The sequence below is a fragment of the Rutilus rutilus genome (genome assembly GCF_951802725.1).
Source record: "Rutilus rutilus genome assembly, chromosome: 2".
NCBI classification, from domain to species: domain Eukaryota; kingdom Metazoa; phylum Chordata; class Actinopteri; order Cypriniformes; family Leuciscidae; genus Rutilus; species Rutilus rutilus.
The window spans coordinates 8,869,505-8,889,755 of record NC_140210.1 but is presented as its reverse complement, the minus strand read 5'-3'; the positions used below and the strand labels follow the sequence as shown (position 1 = coordinate 8,889,755).

Genomic DNA, 20,251 nt, shown 5'->3' with positions numbered 1-20,251 from the left:
GACACTAGAGTCAGACCTTAGTTTCAGTAGTCATGTCAAAGCAATAACTAAATCAGCATACTATCATCTGAAAAATATTTGCAAGAATTAGATGCTTTGTTTCCAGACAAGACCTAGAGAAACTTGTTCATGCTTTCATCACCAGCAGGGTGGATTATTGTAATGGACTCCTCACTGGCCTTCCCAAAAAGACCATAAGACAGTTGCAGCTCATACAGAACGCTGCCGCCAGGATTCTGAGCAGAACCAGAAAATATGAACATATCACACCAGTCCTCAGGTCTTTACACTGGCTCCCAGTTAGATTTAGGATTGATTTTAAAGTATTATTACTGGTATATAAATCATTCAATGGCCTATAGGACCTCAATACATTGCAGATATGCTCACTGAATATAAACCCAACAGATCACTCAGATCACTAGGATCATATCAGCTAGAAATACCAAGGGTTCACTCTAAGCATGGCGAGTCCGCTTTTAGCTATTATGCCAGCCGCAGCTGGAACCAGCTTCCAGAGGAGATCAGACGTGCTCCTACAGTAGTCACATTCAAATCCAGACTCAAAACACATCTGTTTAGCTATGCATTTAATGAATGAGCACTGTGCCGCTGTTCGTCCGACTGTTTGTACTGTACTGTATTTTATTTTTTATTTTTCTAAACTGTTTTAATTATTCTTATTTCTTTTTATTATTTTAATTTCTTCTATGTAAAGCACTTTGAATTGCCATTGTGTATGAAATGTGCTATATAAATAAACTTGCCTTGCCTTGCCTTGCCTATGTGTTTTAGGTGAAGACGTTTCTTTGAGAGCTGTCTATAGAAATAAATGACAATTAAGAATTTAAGTGATAGTCTTTCTGTTTGACTAAATTGATACTTCATTTAGTGCAACTTTCCCTCTATCTACGAATTACACAAAGTGCATGGTGTTTTACACTTAAACTATTACAACAGAATCACATCTGACTGTTGCACTAAGAGAGGCATATTCATCCAAGCTCGAGGCTGTTAAACAAAGTTCCACACTTTGGTAAAACCTCAATTCTAGAGGTCAACTGGGTTAAAAGTAAATGCATCATCATGAGCCATTTAAAACAAATACAGAAAAGTCACTATAGTGATCAGTTTTAGCGTTTGAATTGACATTTTACATATTACACTGTTTACATCTTGTTTTTGTACAGTTTTTGCAAAAAAGCATGGTCAAACATGTTCATATAGGAATGTATGAAAAACATGAACAAATATTGCTTAAAGAGAATTAAATGACGGTCCTTCTAGCATGAGAGTGTTTAAGACTAAACAAATCATATTTATTTTAGAACATCTTTCTGCTATGTCTACGAAGCGTTGCGGCAGCATGCAGACACAGGCGAGACGGCTCGCGCGCCTATTGGCTGCCCTGCGGCAACTGCAGCAGCCAATTGATAAGGCCCTATCGTGACGTCAGCTCCAATACGTCACGTCCCGCCGAGACGGGCTATAAATATAGCTTCGAGAGGCTAGCTCACTGATTTTTCATCTATTCAGCGGAGCTCACGCATCGCTGGATCCTGAGAGAAGAAGCCGCGCCGTTTGAGAAAGCCTTTCAGCGGGACGAGCCACTGCACCTGAAGCCGCTGGCCGCGCCGCCTTCAGTCACCTTAGAGGAGCTAAGAGGTTAAATCCTCCCAGACCTCCCATATGGGACCTTTCTACGGTCTTGTAGGCCATGAAAGGTGCCCCATTTGAGCCAATCCAATCAATAGATATCAAACACTTGTCTTTCAAAACAGCTCAGGTGATTTCCCTGTCTGCCCTGCCGGTCTCTAACGAGGAAAAGGACGCCAGCTTCCTTTGCCTGGTCAGGGCATTAAGGGCTTATGTGTCTCGCACGTCTGTTTTCAGACAGACAGAGCAGCTCTTTGTTTCACTCTACGGACGTTCTAAGATGGATAGTCGATGCTATAGCGCTGTGCCCATTAGGTGTCAGAGCGCACTCCACGAGAGGTGTGGCCTCGTCGTGGGCTTGGTCTAGTGGGATTGCCTTGCAAGATATCTGTATGGCGGCAGGCTGGGCCTCCCCATCTACATTTATAAGGTTTTATAACCTAGAGGTTCCCGCTTTGCAGGCTAAGCTGCTTTCGGTCTAAAAATTTGTACTGTCTGCCCCGATGTGTTTGGCCCAGAATACTGAAACTGCTTGAGCAAACACTCGCTGATTGATCGCGCAGCTCTATGGGCAGCGTGTAAGACCCACTATATTCGTCAGTTCAGGCCGGGGGTCGCCCTGACTGTACGAAACATCATCAGTATAACTGCTCCTTATAGGAGATTATATTATTACAGGAATGATGCTATTCTAGCCACTCTTTCCTAGGGCCTATAGCCCTAGGCCACGCCCGTCTCGGCGGGACGTGACGTATTGGGCGCGAAGCGCCCCCATTGGAGCTGACGTGACGATAGGGCCTTATTGATAGGCTGCTGCAGCTGCCGCAGGGCAGCCAACACATTAACCAAAAGCCATATATGAGAACTGAGGTGGACGATGACATCACGGTTTTCTCCAGAGCGGCTATATATATATATTAACTAAATTAATAACTTTTTTACAACAAAAATGAAACATCACTGAGCTTACTTAAACTGGACTGTAACGCTATTTTCTTCTGGAAACAAACTTTGTTGCATTATTTTCCTGTTATCTCTGTAAAGCTGCTTTGAAACAATCTGTATTGTAAAAAGCGCTATATAAATAAATGTGACTTGACTTGATTCATATAGCAGCCTAGTCATAACTCATAAACTCCTATTCAGCAATATATGATTTGGAAACAAGAAACAAACTACAAAATAAAAGACATGAAACAAAACCCAAAACCAAACTGACATTATCTCTTTGGCGCAATCCAGAAAGTTGAAGCGCGGGTTAATTAACATGAGCACTTTACTCCATCATGTAAATGTGCCAGATATTTGACACATTTTTTGTCATGTTGTTGCAAGTTTTAAAGTTGAGAGCAGAGAAATAGGCCTACACACTCTCTCTCTCTCACACACACACACACAAACACATATATAACGCATATATATATAATACAATTATGGCTATATTTATTTGCAAGTGCAACAGTTGTGTTAAGACATTTCTGTCTTAAGAACAGCTGATGGACACCGTGCTGAGTTGTCATGGGAACATCCCAGGTGAAGATAATGAGGAAGTTAGGCTTTCTAAACCGTGAATTTTTAGGGCCGTGATAATCAAATGACGATTGGTTTCAGCGCCACATTTATCAACGTCCGATCATTCGTACGATGGGATTGGCTGTATTCCAGTGTTTCATGAATCACACCTGAACCCTGTCCTAAGATGATTTCTGCGCTCGGATCTACGTTAGATTGATAAATGAGGCCCAATTAGTAAAGTAGGCTATAAACTCAGGGCTCTTTCTGGAACTTAACAAACACTTCCTCTGAGATTCTGAAGACAACAATCTGAAAAGCAAGGTGAGTTTTTGGAACAGAAACCTACTGAATAACATTTGCGTTGTCTTTAAAATACACTAAGATTCCACAGTGTGCAGCATTTGAGTGCAGACATTTAACTTTACCTGCTTATTCATTTTAGGTTGATTTTTCAAGTTCATCATGGCAATGCTGAGCAGTCTTCTGCTTCTTTTTGTTGTCTTCTCCATGGGGAATGCAGATGGTAACTAGAACATTTAATTGTAAAAACTCTTGCCAGTTTAAGTGCATTATGGGAATGTACAAGATTCTATTTACTGATATTTGCATGATTAATGAAGCATTTTCAGTGTTAAAGTACACTTTTTTTTTTTTTCTTTTTTTTTTTTTTTTTTCATATCACACAAACTTGAAAATTTTTTAAATAAAAACGCTAAATATTACAAAATCCCCATTTAGGTAGTGAATCCACACTTGATTTTAGAAGATGTCCACGTGGATGGCAAAATTTTGGACGCCGGTGCTACAAGTACTTCTCTCAATCGGTTCCCTGGATCACAGCAGAGGTAATGTATTATACAACAAAGCTATTTGAACAACACCTTATATTATGTCTTTAAATAAATGGTTTGGTACAATGTATTGTGTTGTTGTAAGACACTTTTGCTGCTATTGAGTTGGGATATGGGTAAGGTTGGGGACAGGTTTGATGGTTAGGTTTAAGGGTGGGTTAACACTGGGTCAACAGAGTAATCCTAGATCTAATTACAGCTGTATTAATTGCTTTCATTTAAAATCAAATGATTGATTTAAATGTTAGTACAGATTCAGTGCTCTTAATATAAGTGGGAATGTTTCTTTGTTTGCAAATTACTAATGTTTAAAGCCATTTCTGCTTTCTACTAAAAAGATAAGATTTTGTAATGACAAATCTGTCTCTTCAGAGAAACTGTCAATCTTTTGGTGCGAATCTCGCATCTGTGCATGATCAACCAGAGAATAATTTCCTGCTGAGTCTGTTGCGTGCTTCCACAAAAACTTGGGTTGGTGCTCATGATGGTGTACAAGTAAGTTCAATTGTGTGCCCTAAAGAAACCTATTTGTTTGTCTAAACTGAAATTTCTGCTTTAATCAAAGGCAAAGTTTCTAATGAAGATGGTTTGACTTCAAAGCTGAACTTAATTGGCTTGCGTCTGACTACAGTAGTGCACTTTTTGTACTCATTCTCTTCACTTAGGACGGAGAGTGGTTGTGGAGTGATGGAACTGTGTATGACTATACCAACTGGTGCTCTGGAGAACCTAACAATGCAGGTGGTCCTGAGAACTGTTTGGAGATCAACTGGACCTGTGAGTGCACTCATTTTATTTTTTTTAACTAATCTGCAATCCTATAATTTCATATCATACAGTAACATTAAATGCCTTGTTTGGATTTCTCTATGCCTTAAGTTGAACACCACTGTAATGATCAACTGATTTCATTATTCCACCATACAGCTAACCGTTGCTGGAACGATGCATCCTGTTCAACCTCAAAGACCTATATTTGTGAGATCCGTCAACCTGGTCCATATTGACTTTGTACTACCTTTTCTGATCTTATCTTTGCAAAAAAAAAAATCTGAAATTCAAGCTCTTAATTTTTTCTGAAACACTCCTCAATTAATAAAGCATTGAATCAAGGCATGTGAATTGTGGACAATCAAATAAGTGTGTATATTGTATAGCAAGGTTTGAGGATATGGTTCGTAGAATGGCATTTAATGATATCAGGGAAGGGGGTTTAAGCAAGCGCACACAGTGGCTTCATTGACAAAACACTAGAAGACATTTGTTTCCTACATTGGACTGTAACTCTTTGTTTTGTCTTATTAAAATATGCATCATCATCCTGGAATTCACCATGGTCTTTACATGGTATTCTGGCTCAAGTTCAAAACCCCATGTTACTCTTTGATTTGAACGTCACGTGAATAATGTAAACGTAGGCATATGTGAGTCTATTTTTGGAAAGAAAATATTGGTTGCAATCTACAGGGTTCCTACGCAGTTTAGAAAAGTATGGGATTTTGAGTAATTTCTAAGTATGGAAAAATATTTGCCTTTCCAGACTATTGCCCCTATTTAGTGTTCTATAATAGAACGTTAAGAATAAATGTATCATTGTGTTTTCATGGCAGCTGTTTAGTGATTGTCAAGCACAAATTAATTCAAGGTGCACTTTTGCATTATGCAAAAATGAAATGCATGGGTTTCTTATGATATTCTTTGCACTGTATTACAGAGCCACTAAAAGGATCTTTGCAAAACTAAATATGCAGACTTTCATGTGTGCATGAGAAAACATTAAACTTAGCATAGATAATGCACACTGAGGCACCTATTGCACCATCAGCCCATTTCATGGTGTGTTAAAACAGTCTTTTGATAGACCCTTAAATTTGGCAAATAGGACAATGCACACAACCATATTGTGCCATGGTTTCTCCTCCACCACAGAGGATACATTAAATTGGACATTAGGCCTTGATATTAGAGGTACTACCCTAAGGAAAGCCAAATTTTGAGCGAATGGGCCTAGATTTCTATTAATTCATGTGCATATTTGCTCTTTTTCTTCATAGTAAGCTGGCAGGGATGCACAAAGGACATAGATTATTGATTAGAGAAATTGTAATGCATAGTTGTAAATTGTAAGCATGCAAAAAAAATCCTGTGCGCATGTGAATAGTTTCTCGAGGGCACAAAAAAGTTTCTTGTGTGCATGCAAAAGTCTGTATTTATACAATACTGTGTAAAAGTCTAAGGCACTTTAGTATTTTCACCCCCCAAAAATTGTTTTAAGCCAGTTATTTATATATTTTACTGTAGTGTGTCAGCTTACGTTTCCAAACATTCATTTTGCCATTTAATTGTAATAATCCAGTGAGATTTTTGTATGCTCAAGGAGTGGCAAGAGCCGGTATGATCTGATCTCACCATCATTGACATGAAGAAACAGAAAAAAAACTGAGACAGACTAAATCCAGAAGAACTACAGCAATGTCTCCAAGATGCTTGAAGAAACCTTCCTGCAAAGCTACATCACTGTGAGACGTTTTAGGCACTTGTGTAAAAATGCTGTGAAGTAAGGATGCTTTCCAAAATAATGTCATAAATAGATTTGATTTATCAATTAGCTTCTATTAACTGAATCAAATCAATATTTGGTGTGACCACCCTTTGCGTTTAAAACAGCTGTTAGAGAGAGGTTATAGTGTAGCATATGTCACTTTGAGTGATTTATGACCCTTAAGCCCCGCCCCCTTTTTGACATGGGAATATTCCCACGCTTGCCCCGCCCCTTTCTACCCCCTCCCTCCCACCTCCGGACAGGTCATGTGACCGTGGGAATTTACCCACGGTCCCCTTCCCTACAAACATCCCCACCCCTTCCCCACTTCTGAACAGGTCATGTGACCGTGGGGAAATTTTCCCACGATCCACATTAAACCATCTAAAACAACACGTATTAAAATTATATCAAGCAAATAGTTCTATTTTCTAATACATTTGAAGAAAAGTTGTACTTTCACAATTACATAGTGTTTAAAGGTGTATAAAACGTTGTATAAAGTTAAAATACACGTCTTTAGCATTCATACATTTGTAAAATGTTAAAACATTAATGAAAAAGTTTAAATTGCATTATCTTAAAGCTATCAAAATGTATTAGTATTAAGACATTAAACAAATATTAAAACATATCAAACGCGTAAACACATACGTACATTTAAAAACTGACTTACGTTTTTACAATTCCGTTTGTTGAAAGAGAACCAAAACTCTTATTATCCATCTCCAAAGGCTTAGAGCTTTTAACTCCAAAAATGACAAAATCCGACAAAGCAAATAGTTCTATTTTCTAACATACATTTAAAGAAAAAGCTGTACTTTCACAATTACATTGTGTTTAAAGGTGTATAAAACATTGTTTAAAGTTTAAATTATATTTTCTTAAAGATATCTAAATGTGTTAGTATTAAAACATCTAAAACAAGATTTTAAAGATGTTAAAACATTAATGAAAAAAGTTTAAATTATATTTTCTTAAAGATATCAAAATGTGTTAGTATTAAAACATCTAAAACAGCATTTTATGTTAAAACATAAATGTTAAAACATTGAAAAATCAATGTTCAGTCATTTACAGAAGAGTATAACAAGTTAAGAGAGTTTTTTCATTACAAAAAGATAATTTTTTAAAAATGTTGATCCATAAGCATTTAACTTTCACACATTATTTATAAAATGTTACATTTTACATAAAGTATCTTTAAAAGTGTATATTTTCTTAAAGATATAAAAAATGCGTTAGCATTAAAACATCTAAAACAACATTTTATGTTAAAACATAAATGTTAAAACATTGAAAAATCAATGTTCAGTCATTTACAGAAAAGTATAACAAGTTAAGAGAGTTTTTCATTACAAAAAGATAATTTTTTAAAATGTTGATCCATATAAGCATTTAACTTTCACGCATTATTTGTAAAATGTTAAAACATTAATAAAAAAGTTTAAATTATATTTTCTTAAAGTTATCAAAATGTGCTAGTATTAAAACATCTAAAACAAATTTAAATGTTAAAACATTGAAAAATCAATGTTCAGCTCCGGACCGTGGGAATTTTCCCCATGATCCCCTCCCCTACAAACATCCCCCTCCCTCCCACCTCCGGACAGGTCATGTGACCGTGGGAATTTTCCCACGCTTGCTCCTCCCTTATGGGCGTGAACAGAACCAGGGAAATATTATAAATTAAATTATATATTAAATTATATATTTAATAATATAAAACGTTGTATAAAAGTTAAAATACACATGTGTTTAGTGTTCTCACACATTTGTAAAATGTTAAAATGTCAATGAAAGAGTTTAAATTGCATTTTCTTAAAGTTATCAAAATGTGTTAGTATTAAAATATTAAAACATATCAACCGTTATGTTAAAAATCACAATATTAAAAAACAAGTATTAAAAACTGACTTACGTTTTTACAATTCCGTTTGTTGAAAGAGAACCAAAATTCTTATTATCTCCAAAGGTATATTCCACATCAAAGATATATCCAAGACCAAGGTTTATCCAAAAGGTATATCCAAATGAATATCCATATCCAAAGGTGTAGAGATTTTAATTCCCAAAGTTACAAAGTCCTCGGGAAGAGTTCAGCAAAAAGCGTCCACACGGTTACATCCCAAAAGTTAGAATGACAGAATTGAAGGATGCACAATGTCTCCTCAGGCCACTCCCACATCAAGACCCCTCCCACACAAGCTATGTATTGGGTAAAAGATCAGCGAGTTGTTTTTAATTAAAGAAAAGTTTTGTTTTCCACATACAAACTTTTTAAAAACAATGTATGTATAAAGTTAAAATGCAATGGTTTAGTATTCGTATGTTTTACAACGTTATCTGAAAAAAGTTAGAATGTGGTTCTCCACATACAGATTTAAAAACCGTTCAAAACAACATCAACAAAAAAATAAAATAAAAATAATGTGCAATCATTTAAAACAAGTTTAAAAAAAAAATACATCAACCAAATAGGATCGAGTTCTTTAACATTACAATATGCTACTAAAGTTTAGTTTTAAGTTCCATATGATACATCAATCATCGTTGGTAGAAACATGAATGAGCATCATGTGTGAAGCCGAGTCTCCGCCCACCTAACACTAGATTTATTTATAATTACACTAAATAACATTTATAAAAAATAATAGTTGTTTAAAAAAAAAATTTTAGTTAATTTTGGACTTTTAGTGAAGTTAACACTAACTTCTAATTCACTAACTTACTGATTTATTCACTCTTCGCTCAAAGCACATGAATGAGAAATAGAGTCTCCGCCCACCTAAAACTCCGCAACGCATGAGAATACACATGTGCAGCGGTAGCCTATAGCTACAGATTTAAATCTTGGTAAATAGACGTATCAAAACAACGTTTTACATTTTTTTATTTTTTATTTAGGCTAATTTAGTTATTAATTCACTATTAGATATTTCTAGCCTAATATTTTCAAGCATCTGTCCAGACACACACACACACACACACACACGGATGAACGTCTTAACTTTTACGACATCATAGAGAGAGAGCATCACTTTGTACCATGCTGTGTTATGCCTAGATAACGAGAAATTATCTCTTGTGAACTCTGAATGGCATTGTGAGCTTTGGGTGATTCTGTAAACTTTTGGTTTTCTTTACAAGAAATTGATGAAAGCTATTTTTAGAGTCGACATGAAATCAAAATTGACCCTATTTACTTTGTTAGCGCATATTACTAGTCTTGTGGTGAACAATTAATCCGTACAAGTTAATACACAGGAAAAAATTGTTGGCCATGGTAATCTTTAATCAAAGTCTGAAAAGCGGCTTCCGGTCTGGAAATGGCGTTTCTTTTCTGATGACGTCAGTTTGACGGCTTAACCACTCCTTAAACCGTCTGCTATGAGCAGAGATGGAGAGGAGGAGCGCTAAAGTAAAACCCTGCCCTCTGTTCAATATTCCCTTTCACTTGGAAATACGTCACAACACTGGAGAAAAGTCGTTTTGCAACTTCCGGTTCACGGGGACTTTAAAAAACATTATTACAACTCTTTGCTTTACAAAAACTGTAATTACACTAAAACAAGACAAAAATTTCATTTACCCCTACAGTAGTCATATAGTTATTTCTTTATTTTTATTCTGTATTTTTACAGACTTAAAACCATGATGCTTCAAAGTATGGATTAGAAGTAGGCTAGTTGAAGACACAAACGATTTTGAACATTTATACATTTGTGTGTTGCAAAAGCTGAAGTCTATCTTCTTTAAATAAAGATTCACCTTTATTTATGCTTTAATTTCTTTAAAACAATCTGGTGACCTGCATTATTTCTGTGATTACTTGATTAGTAATATTGCGAGAGGTTTCCTCACACGTATAAAAACTCTTTAGATGTGTTTGTGACAAACACAACATCTTCACTTAGAAGACTTTTTTTAAATGTATGGCTGATCCTTTTTCTTCTGACAAACTTACATTTCATATTAATTACCTGAGGCGTTTAACAACCACAGGAAATGCACGTTGATTTCTAAGTTTCAGGCATAGTGCAAACATGCAATGTTCGAGAAAGCTTATATTGGTGTAATCTTTGTGAGATCTCACCCACAAACGCAAAACTTTGTGTTGGGTGATCCACGCATAGCTTTACTGAAAGAAAATATTATGGAAGTCATTTTCAAACTGTAATTATACCATATTTTATATATTAATATTATGGTTCCATGTTGCTTTAAAGTTTTGTTTGTTTGTTATTAACTAATACCTGTAACATCCTGCACAAATGACAGAAACATATGAGCTAAGGAGTTAAGGATGTTCATTAATCCCAAATAAACAGATAATGGAATGTTCACAATCTACAATGTTAGATATTCTCCTACTCATGTGTGTAAATAGTTGTGCTTAAATCTTTGGGTGTATTTTTACACGCCAACATATTTTGTCACACCGTAGTGATGCAAAGTACCACACTCTTGTAAAGCTTATGGACTAACTTTAAAACATCATCTTTATACAGAATCACACGTGTCCAAAACATCCGTGTAAGATTCAAAAGACCAAATCTCTAAGAAAAGAGGGCTGAAAAGCATCGTTTATAATAAATACACAAAAGTTTCCAAATTATGGTTTTATTACTCCGCTAGATTTAGTCATCTTGTTCAGATATCACAATGCTGTTTCACATATTGTGTAGGCTATGTTGGACTGTATGTTGGACATTCTGATGAAACATAAAACTGCAAATCGACTCATCATTCATGTGCGGAAGAATGATATTCATAAAGAGCAGTCAGAACTCCTTAAGAAGGATTTCCATGAGCTTTTTGAAACACTTAAAAGACTGAAAGTTCAAACATTCATCAGTGGACCTCTCCCAGCAAGAGGAACAAACAGGTTTTCACGGTTACTTGGGCTTAATACGTGGCTGCAAAAAACCTGCAATATAAAAGGAGTAAACTTCATTGACAATTTCAATCTTTTCTGGAGTCAGAGACAACTATTTCATCAGGATGGCCATCACCCAAACAAACTTGGTTCAAGAGTGTTAAAGGACAATATCTACTTCTCCCTCAATCATCCTTCTGCAGTTTGTGCCAATCCACTCAATCTGAACGGCACACACACACCTGGACACAGTACGAATGACCACAGGACTTCACATCAGCAGCAAAATGGACATGATAACACCACTCCGCCACAACAACCTCTGCTCACGGACACAATCTCAGCAGAGCCCTGCACACAGAGCTCACCACAGACAGACATATCAGAACTGCTTGAAGATTCAGCACCCAAGGACGAATTCCTGGAAAACAGCCAGGGAAGCCAGGACAGCATATTACAGCCTCCGAAGACACCAGAGCAACAGCCCCTTTCACCAGACACGTTTTCCCTCTCCCCAGCATCGCCACATCTGTGCTTCTCACAGAAAATGGAAGAACTGGTGTATGCTGGAACCAGACTATCCCACTCTTTTGCTGCAAGCCCCCAGATACCAACCAAAAAAAGACAGGCACCATTACCACCAAAGCCTGCGGGCCCAGCTCGCCCTCCCCCTCCTCCTGTGAGAGCTCTTCGGCCTCTGCCACAACGCCAGGGTGAAACTCAACAGCAACTTGGTTGGAGAAACTCAACAGCAGTGCAAAATATGAAAAGACAATGCAGAAAAGTAGAGCGCATGTGGCGGAAGACAAAACTTGTAGTCCATTATAACATCTACAAAGACAGCATCCATGCTTTCAATATGGAACTAGGCAAAGCTAGACAGACTCAAACATTATAAACAGTCATTTAAACAACACACGCACTCTTTTTGCTACTGTAGAGAGACTGACAAACCCTCCAAGCCAGATTCCCAGTGAAATGCTCTCAGACAACAAGTGCAGTGAGTTTGCTTCTTTCTTCTCTGAGAAAATCAATAATATCAGAAAGGTGATCAGCACATCCTTGAGTTGCACTGGGGTCAGACAGATCAAACCACCTGAGAAAGTAGCTACTATGTCTGACTTCAAAGAAATTGATGGCAAAATTTTGGAAGAAACTGTACAGCACCTTAAAACATCAACCTGCGCTCTTGACACACTTCCCACATCATTTTTCAAAAGTGTGTTAAACAGTTTAGAAGCAGATCTTCTAGAAGTGGTAAATGCTTCACTTCTCTCTGGGAGTTTTCCAAACTCCCTGAAAACTGCAGTTGTCAAGCCCCTCCTGAAAAAGAACAATCTGGATAAGACCATATTAAGCAACTATAGGCCGATCTCAAATCTTCCTTTCATAGGCAAGATAATTGAGAAAGTTGTCTTCAATCAGCTGAACAAATTCTTAAGCTCGAATGGATACTTTGACAATTTTCAATCTGGTTTCCGACCGCACCACAGCACAGAGACAGCGCTCATAAAGATAATAAACGATATTCGCTTAAATACTGATTCAGGCAAATTATCGGTGCTGGTACTACTCGACCTCAGTGCTGCATTTGACACTGTCGATCATAACATACTTCTGGACAGGCTGGAAAACTGGGTGGGGCTTTCTGGGATAGTCCTAAAATGGTTCAGGTCATACTTAGATGGGAGAGGTTATTATGTGAGTATAGGAGATCATAAGTCTGAGTGGACATCCATGACATGCGGAGTCCCTCAAGGCTCAATTCTTGCGCCACTCCTGTTCAACCTGTATATGCTCCCACTGAGCCAAATAATGAGAAAGAACCAAATTGCTTACCACAGCTATGCAGACGACACACAGATTTACTTAGCCCTATCACCTAACGATTACAGCCCCATTGACTCCCTGTGCCAATGCATCGATGAAGTCAACAGTTGGATGTGTCAAAACTTTCTTCAGTTAAACAAAGACAAAACTGAAGTCATTGCTTTTGGAAACAAAGATGAAGTTCTCAAGGTGAACGCATACCTTCACTCTAGGGGTCAAACAACCAAAAATCAAGTCAGGAATCTTGGTGTGACACTAGAGTCAGACCTTAGTTTCAGTAGTCATGTCAAAGCAATAACTAAATCAGCATACTATCATCTGAAAAATATTTGCAAGAATTAGATGCTTTGTTTCCAGACAAGACCTAGAGAAACTTGTTCATGCTTTCATCACCAGCAGGGTGGATTATTGTAATGGACTCCTCACTGGCCTTCCCAAAAAGACCATAAGACAGTTGCAGCTCATACAGAACGCTGCCGCCAGGATTCTGAGCAGAACCAGAAAATATGAACATATCACACCAGTCCTCAGGTCTTTACACTGGCTCCCAGTTAGATTTAGGATTGATTTTAAAGTATTATTACTGGTATATAAATCATTCAATGGCCTATAGGACCTCAATACATTGCAGATATGCTCACTGAATATAAACCCAACAGATCACTCAGATCACTAGGATCATATCAGCTAGAAATACCAAGGGTTCACTCTAAGCATGGCGAGTCCGCTTTTAGCTATTATGCCAGCCGCAGCTGGAACCAGCTTCCAGAGGAGATCAGACGTGCTCCTACAGTAGTCACATTCAAATCCAGACTCAAAACACATCTGTTTAGCTATGCATTTAATGAATGAGCACTGTGCCGCTGTTCGTCCGACTGTTTGTACTGTACTGTATTTTATTTTTTATTTTTCTAAACTGTTTTAATTATTCTTATTTCTTTTTATTATTTTAATTTCTTCTATGTAAAGCACTTTGAATTGCCATTGTGTATGAAATGTGCTATATAAATAAACTTGCCTTGCCTTGCCTTGCCTATGTGTTTTAGGTGAAGACGTTTCTTTGAGAGCTGTCTATAGAAATAAATGACAATTAAGAATTTAAGTGATAGTCTTTCTGTTTGACTAAATTGATACTTCATTTAGTGCAACTTTCCCTCTATCTACGAATTACACAAAGTGCATGGTGTTTTACACTTAAACTATTACAACAGAATCACATCTGACTGTTGCACTAAGAGAGGCATATTCATCCAAGCTCGAGGCTGTTAAACAAAGTTCCACACTTTGGTAAAACCTCAATTCTAGAGGTCAACTGGGTTAAAAGTAAATGCATCATCATGAGCCATTTAAAACAAATACAGAAAAGTCACTATAGTGATCAGTTTTAGCGTTTGAATTGACATTTTACATATTACACTGTTTACATCTTGTTTTTGTACAGTTTTTGCAAAAAAGCATGGTCAAACATGTTCATATAGGAATGTATGAAAAACATGAACAAATATTGCTTAAAGAGAATTAAATGACGGTCCTTCTAGCATGAGAGTGTTTAAGACTAAACAAATCATATTTATTTTAGAACATCTTTCTGCTATGTCTACGAAGCGTTGCGGCAGCATGCAGACACAGGCGAGACGGCTCGCGCGCCTATTGGCTGCCCTGCGGCAACTGCAGCAGCCAATTGATAAGGCCCTATCGTGACGTCAGCTCCAATACGTCACGTCCCGCCGAGACGGGCGTGGCCTAGGGCTATAAATATAGCTTCGAGAGGCTAGCTCACTGATTTTTCATCTATTCAGCGGAGCTCACGCATCGCTGGATCCTGAGAGAAGAAGCCGCGCCGTTTGAGAAAGCCTTTCAGCGGGACGAGCCACTGCACCTGAAGCCGCTGGCCGCGCCGCCTTCAGTCACCTTAGAGGAGCTAAGAGGTTAAATCCTCCCAGACCTCCCATATGGGACCTTTCTACGGTCTTGTAGGCCATGAAAGGTGCCCCATTTGAGCCAATCCAATCAATAGATATCAAACACTTGTCTTTCAAAACAGTGTTTCTTCTGGCTCTCGCTTCAATAAAGCACATGGAGGACTTACAAGCGCTCTCAGTGAGCGCGACATGTATGGAGTTTGGGCCAAATGACTCGAAAGTCATACTCAAACCGAGGCACGGGTACGTTCCTAAATCCCTCAACACACCGTTCAGGGCTCAGGTGATTTCCCTGTCTGCCCTGCCGGTCTCTAACGAGGAAAAGGACGCCAGCTTCCTTTGCCTGGTCAGGGCATTAAGGGCTTATGTGTCTCGCACGTCTGTTTTCAGACAGACAGAGCAGCTCTTTGTTTCACTCTACGGACGTTCTAAGATGGATAGTCGATGCTATAGCACTGTGCCCATTAGGTGTCAGAGCGCACTCCACGAGAGGTGTGGCCTCGTCGTGGGCTTGGTCTAGTGGGATTGCCTTGCAAGATATCTGTATGGCGGCAGGCTGGGCCTCCCCATCTACATTTATAAGGTTTTATAACCTAGAGGTTCCTGCTTTGCAGGCTAAGCTGCTTTCGGTCTAAAAATTTGTACTGTCTGCCCCGATGTGTTCGGCCCAGAATACTGAAACTGCTTGAGCAAACACTCGCTGATTGATCGCGCAGCTCTATGGGCAGCGTGTAAGACCCACTATATTCGTCAGTTCAGGCCGGGGGTCGCCCTGACTGTACGAAACATCATCAGTATAACTGCTCCTTATAGGAGATTATATTATTACAGGAATGATGCTATTCTAGCCACTCTTTCCTGGACTCTCTGTGAGTCCCTTATGATCATGTACTATATGAGTCCGGGCACTTGCCCTTGGGTCTTTGGTGCTGGATCTTAGCATGCATGGCGTTTTACACTGTGTTCCCCTAGCGTAAGACTTACGCAGTACTCGTTCCCTCTCGTAAGAGAACGTACTCGGTTACTAACGTAACCTCGGTTCTCTCTAGAAAGGGAACGAGTACTGCGTATCTTGCCGTGCCTGCACACGCTCTGGTTCGCTCCGGCGATGAAAAACCAGTGAGCTAGCCTCTCGCTGAGCAAACACTCGCTGATTGATCGCGCAGCTCTATGGGCAGTGTGTAAGACCCACTATATTCGTCAGTTCAGGCCGGGGGTCGCCCTGACTGTACGAAACATCATCAGTATAACTGCTCCTTATAGGAGGTTATATTATTACAGGAATGATGCTATTCTAGCCACTCTTTCCTGGACTCTCTGTGAGTCCCTTATGATCATGTACTATATGAGTCCGGGCACTTGCCCTTGGGTCTTTGGTGCTGGATCTTAGCATGCACGGCGTTTTACACTGTGTTCCCCTAGCATAAGACTTACGCAGTACGAGAGAACCTCTCGTAAGAGAACGTACTCGGTTACTAACGTAACCTCGGTTCTCTCTAGAGAGGGAACGAGTACTGCGTATCTTGCCGTGCCTGCACACGCTCTGGTTCGCTCCGGCGATGAAAAACCAGTGAGCTAGCCTCTCGAAGCTATATTTATAGCCCTAGGCCACGCCCGTCTCGGCGGGACGTGACGTATTGGGCGCGAAGCGCCCCCATTGGAGCTGACGTGACGATAGGGCCTTATTGATAGGCTGCTGCAGCTGCCGCAGGGCAGCCAATAGGCGTGTGTCTGCATGCTGCCGCAACGCGTTTTACATTATTTCAAAATTAAGGATAATTTTTGGGCTTCAGTATCTCGCGGAAAAGAGATTTTCCCCCGAGCGTAAGACTTACGCAGTACTCGTTCCCTCTCTAGAGAGAACCGAGGTTATATATATATATTAACTAAATTAATAACTTTTTTACAACAAAAATGAAACATCACTGAGCTTACTTAAACTGGACTGTAACGCTATTTTCTTCTGGAAACAAACTTTGTTGCATTATTTTCCTGTTATCTCTGTAAAGCTGCTTTGAAACAATCTGTATTGTAAAAAGCGCTATATAAATAAATGTGACTTGACTTGATTCATATAGCAGCCAAGTCATAACTCATAAACTCCTATTCAGCAATATATGATTTGGAAACAAGAAACAAACTACAAAATAAAAGACATGAAACAAAACCCAAAACCAAACTGACATTATCTCTTTGGCGCAATCCAGAAAGTTGAAGCGCGGGTTAATTAACATGAGCACTTTACTCCATCATGTAAATGTGCCAGATATTTGACACATTTTTGTCATGTTGTTGCAAGTTTTAAAGTTGAGAGCAGAGAAATAGGCCTACACACTCTCTCTCTCACACACACACACACACACACAAACACATATATAACGCAAATATATATAATACAATTATGGCTATATTTATTTGCAACAGTTGTGTTAAGACATTTCTGTCTTAAGAACAGCCGATGGACACCGTGCTGAGTTGTCATGGGAACATCCCAGGTGAAGATAATGAGGAAGTTAGGGTTTCTAAACCGTGAATTTTTAGGGCCGTGATATTCAAATGACGATTGTTTTCAGCGCCACATTTATCAACGTCCGATCATTCGTACGATGGGATTGGCTGTATTCCAGTGTTTCATGAATCACACCTGAACCCTGTCTTAAGATGATTTCTGCGCTCGGATCTACGTTAGATTGATAAATGAGGCCCAATTAGTAAAGTAGACTATAAACGCAGGGCTCTTTCTGGAACTTAACAAACACTTCCTCTGAGATTCTGAAGACAACAATCTGAAAAGCAAGGTGAGTTTTTGGAACAGAAACCTACTGAATAACATTTGCGTTGTCTTTAAAATACACTAAGATTCCACAGTGTGCAGCATTTGAGTGCAGACATTTAACTTTACCTGCTTATTCATTTTTAGGTTGATTTTTTTCAAGTTCATCATGGCAATGCTGAGCAGTCTTCTGCTTCTTTTTGTTGTTTTCTCCATGGGGAATGCAGATGGTAACTAGAACATTTAATTGTAAAAACTCTTGCCAGTTAAGTGCATTATGGGAATGTGTGTTTTTTTTTTTTTTTTTTTTTTTTTTTTTTTTTCACACAAACTTGAAATAACTTAAAATAAAAACGCTAAATATTACAAAATCCCCATTTAGGTAGTGAATCCACACTTGATTTTAGAAGATGTCCACGTGGATGGCAAAATTTTGGACGCCGGTGCTACAAGTACTTCTCTCAATCGGTTCCCTGGATCACAGCAGAGGTAATGTATTATACAACAAAGCTATTTGAACAACACCTTATATTATGTCTTTAAATAAATGGTTTGGTACAATGTATTGTGTTGATGTAAGACACTTTTGCTGCTATTGAGTTGGGATATGGGTAAGGTTGGGGACAGGTTTGATGGTTAGGTTTAAGGGTGGGTTAACACTGGGTCAACAGAGTAATCCTAGATCTAATTACAGCTGTATTAATTGCTTGCATTTAAAATCAAATGATTGATTTAAATGTTAGTACAGATTAAGTGCTCTTAATATAAGTGGGAATGTTTCTTTGTTTGCAAATTACTAATGTTTAAAGCCATTTCTGCTTTCTAATAAAAAGATTATAAGATTTTGTAATGACAAATCTGTCTCTTCAGAGAAACTGTCAATCTTTTGGTGCGAATCTCGCATCTGTGCATGATCAACCAGAGAATAATTTCCTGCTGAGTCTGTTGCGTGCTTCCACAAAAACTTGGGTTGGTGCTCATGATGGTGTACAAGTAAGTTCAATTGTGTGCCCTAAAGAAACCTATTTGTTTGTCTAAACTGAAATTTCTGCTTTAATCAAAGGCAAAGTTTCTAATGAAGATGGTTTGACTTCAAAGCTGAACTTAATTGGCTTGCGTCTGACTACAGTAGTGCACTTTTTGTACTCATTCTCTTCACTTAGGACGGAGAGTGGTTGTGGAGTGATGGAACTGTGTATGACTATACCAACTGGTGCTCTGGAGAACCTAACAATGCAGGTGGTCCTGAGAACTGTTTGGAGATCAACTGGACCTGTGAGTGCACTCATTTATTTTTTTATTTTTTTAACTAATCTGCAATCCTATAATTTCATATCATACAGTAACATTAAATGTCTTGTTTGGATTTCTCTATGCCTTAAGTTGAACACCACTGTAATGATCAACTGATTTCATTATTCCACCATACAGCTAACCGTTGCTGGAACGATGCATCCTGTTCAAACTCAAAGACCTATATTTGTGAGATCCGTCAACCTGGTCCATATTGACTTTGTACTACATTTTCTGATCTTATCTTTGCAAAAATTTCTGAAATTCAATCTCTTAATTTTCTCTGAAACACTCCTCAATAAAGCATTGAATCAAGGCATGTGAATTGTGGACAATCAAATAAATGTGTATATTGTATAGCAAGGTTTGAGGATATGGTTCGTAGAATGGCATTTAATGATATCAGGGAAGGGGGTTTAAGCAAGCGCACACAGTGGCTTCATTGACAAAACACTAGAAGACATTTGTTTCCTACATTGGACTGTGTAACTCTTTGTTTTGTCTTATTAAAATATGCATCATGATCCTGGAATTCACCATGGTCTTTACATGGTATTCTGGCTCAAGTTCAAAACCCCATGTTACTCTTTGATTTGAACATTTTACATTTACATTTAAATGTAAATTTACATTACATTTACATGAACGTCACGTGAATAATGTAAACGTAGGCATATGTGAGTATTTTTGGAAAGAAAATATTGGTTGCAATCTACAGGGTTCCTACGCAGTTTAGAAAAGTATGGGATTTTGAGTAATTTCTAAGTATTTAGCCCCTATTTAGTGTTCTATAATAGAAAATTAAGAATTAATTTATCATTGTGTTTTCATGGCAGCTGTTTAGTGATTGTCAAGCACAAATTAATTCAAGGTGCACTTTTTCATTATGCAAAAATGAAATGCATGGGTTTCTTATGATATTCTTTGCACTGTATTACAGAGCCACTAAAAGGATCTTTGCAAAACTAAATATGCAGACTTTCGTGTGTG

General features: G+C 38.2%; 2 protein-coding genes across 2 annotated transcripts; both read left to right on the top strand.

Annotated features, from left to right (window-relative positions):
• Positions 1 to 3,417: 3,417 nt before the first annotated feature.
• Positions 3,418 to 5,668, top strand: LOC311286214 (ladderlectin-like). The gene is made up of 6 exons (XM_084402330.1): positions 3,418 to 3,492; positions 3,614 to 3,694; positions 3,910 to 4,016; positions 4,395 to 4,517; positions 4,688 to 4,799; positions 4,950 to 5,668. The coding sequence occupies exons 2-6, from the start codon at positions 3,634 to 3,636 to the stop codon at positions 5,027 to 5,029; spliced, it is 483 nt and encodes a 160-aa protein (XP_084258456.1). The 5' UTR covers positions 3,418 to 3,492; positions 3,614 to 3,633; the 3' UTR covers positions 5,030 to 5,668.
• A 12,240-nt stretch (positions 5,669 to 17,908) lies between these two features.
• Positions 17,909 to 19,831, top strand: LOC311286213 (ladderlectin-like). The gene is made up of 6 exons (XM_084402329.1): positions 17,909 to 17,993; positions 18,116 to 18,198; positions 18,351 to 18,457; positions 18,839 to 18,961; positions 19,132 to 19,243; positions 19,400 to 19,831. Exons 2-6 carry the CDS (start codon positions 18,138 to 18,140, stop codon positions 19,477 to 19,479), a joined length of 483 nt encoding a protein of 160 aa, XP_084258455.1. The 5' UTR covers positions 17,909 to 17,993; positions 18,116 to 18,137; the 3' UTR covers positions 19,480 to 19,831.
• The last annotated feature ends 420 nt before the right edge of the window (positions 19,832 to 20,251 follow it).

What these genes read in the sequence shown, in the direction of transcription:
- LOC311286213 (XM_084402329.1), top strand. Translation starts at nt 18,138, where the DNA reads ATGGCAATGCTGAGCAGTCTTCTGCTTCTTTTTGTTGTTTTCTCCATG. An exon ending in CTCCATGGGGAATGCAGATG is followed by an intron (nt 18,199 to 18,350) that starts GTAACTAGAACA and finishes ATCCCCATTTAG; the next exon opens with GTAGTGAATCCACACTTGAT. An exon ending in TTTGGAGATCAACTGGACCT is followed by an intron (nt 19,244 to 19,399) that starts GTGAGTGCACTC and finishes TCCACCATACAG; the next exon opens with CTAACCGTTGCTGGAACGAT.
- LOC311286214 (XM_084402330.1), top strand. Translation starts at nt 3,634, where the DNA reads ATGGCAATGCTGAGCAGTCTTCTGCTTCTTTTTGTTGTCTTCTCCATG. An exon ending in TTCCCTGGATCACAGCAGAG is followed by an intron (nt 4,017 to 4,394) that starts GTAATGTATTAT and finishes CTGTCTCTTCAG; the next exon opens with AGAAACTGTCAATCTTTTGG. An exon ending in GTGCTCATGATGGTGTACAA is followed by an intron (nt 4,518 to 4,687) that starts GTAAGTTCAATT and finishes CTCTTCACTTAG; the next exon opens with GACGGAGAGTGGTTGTGGAG.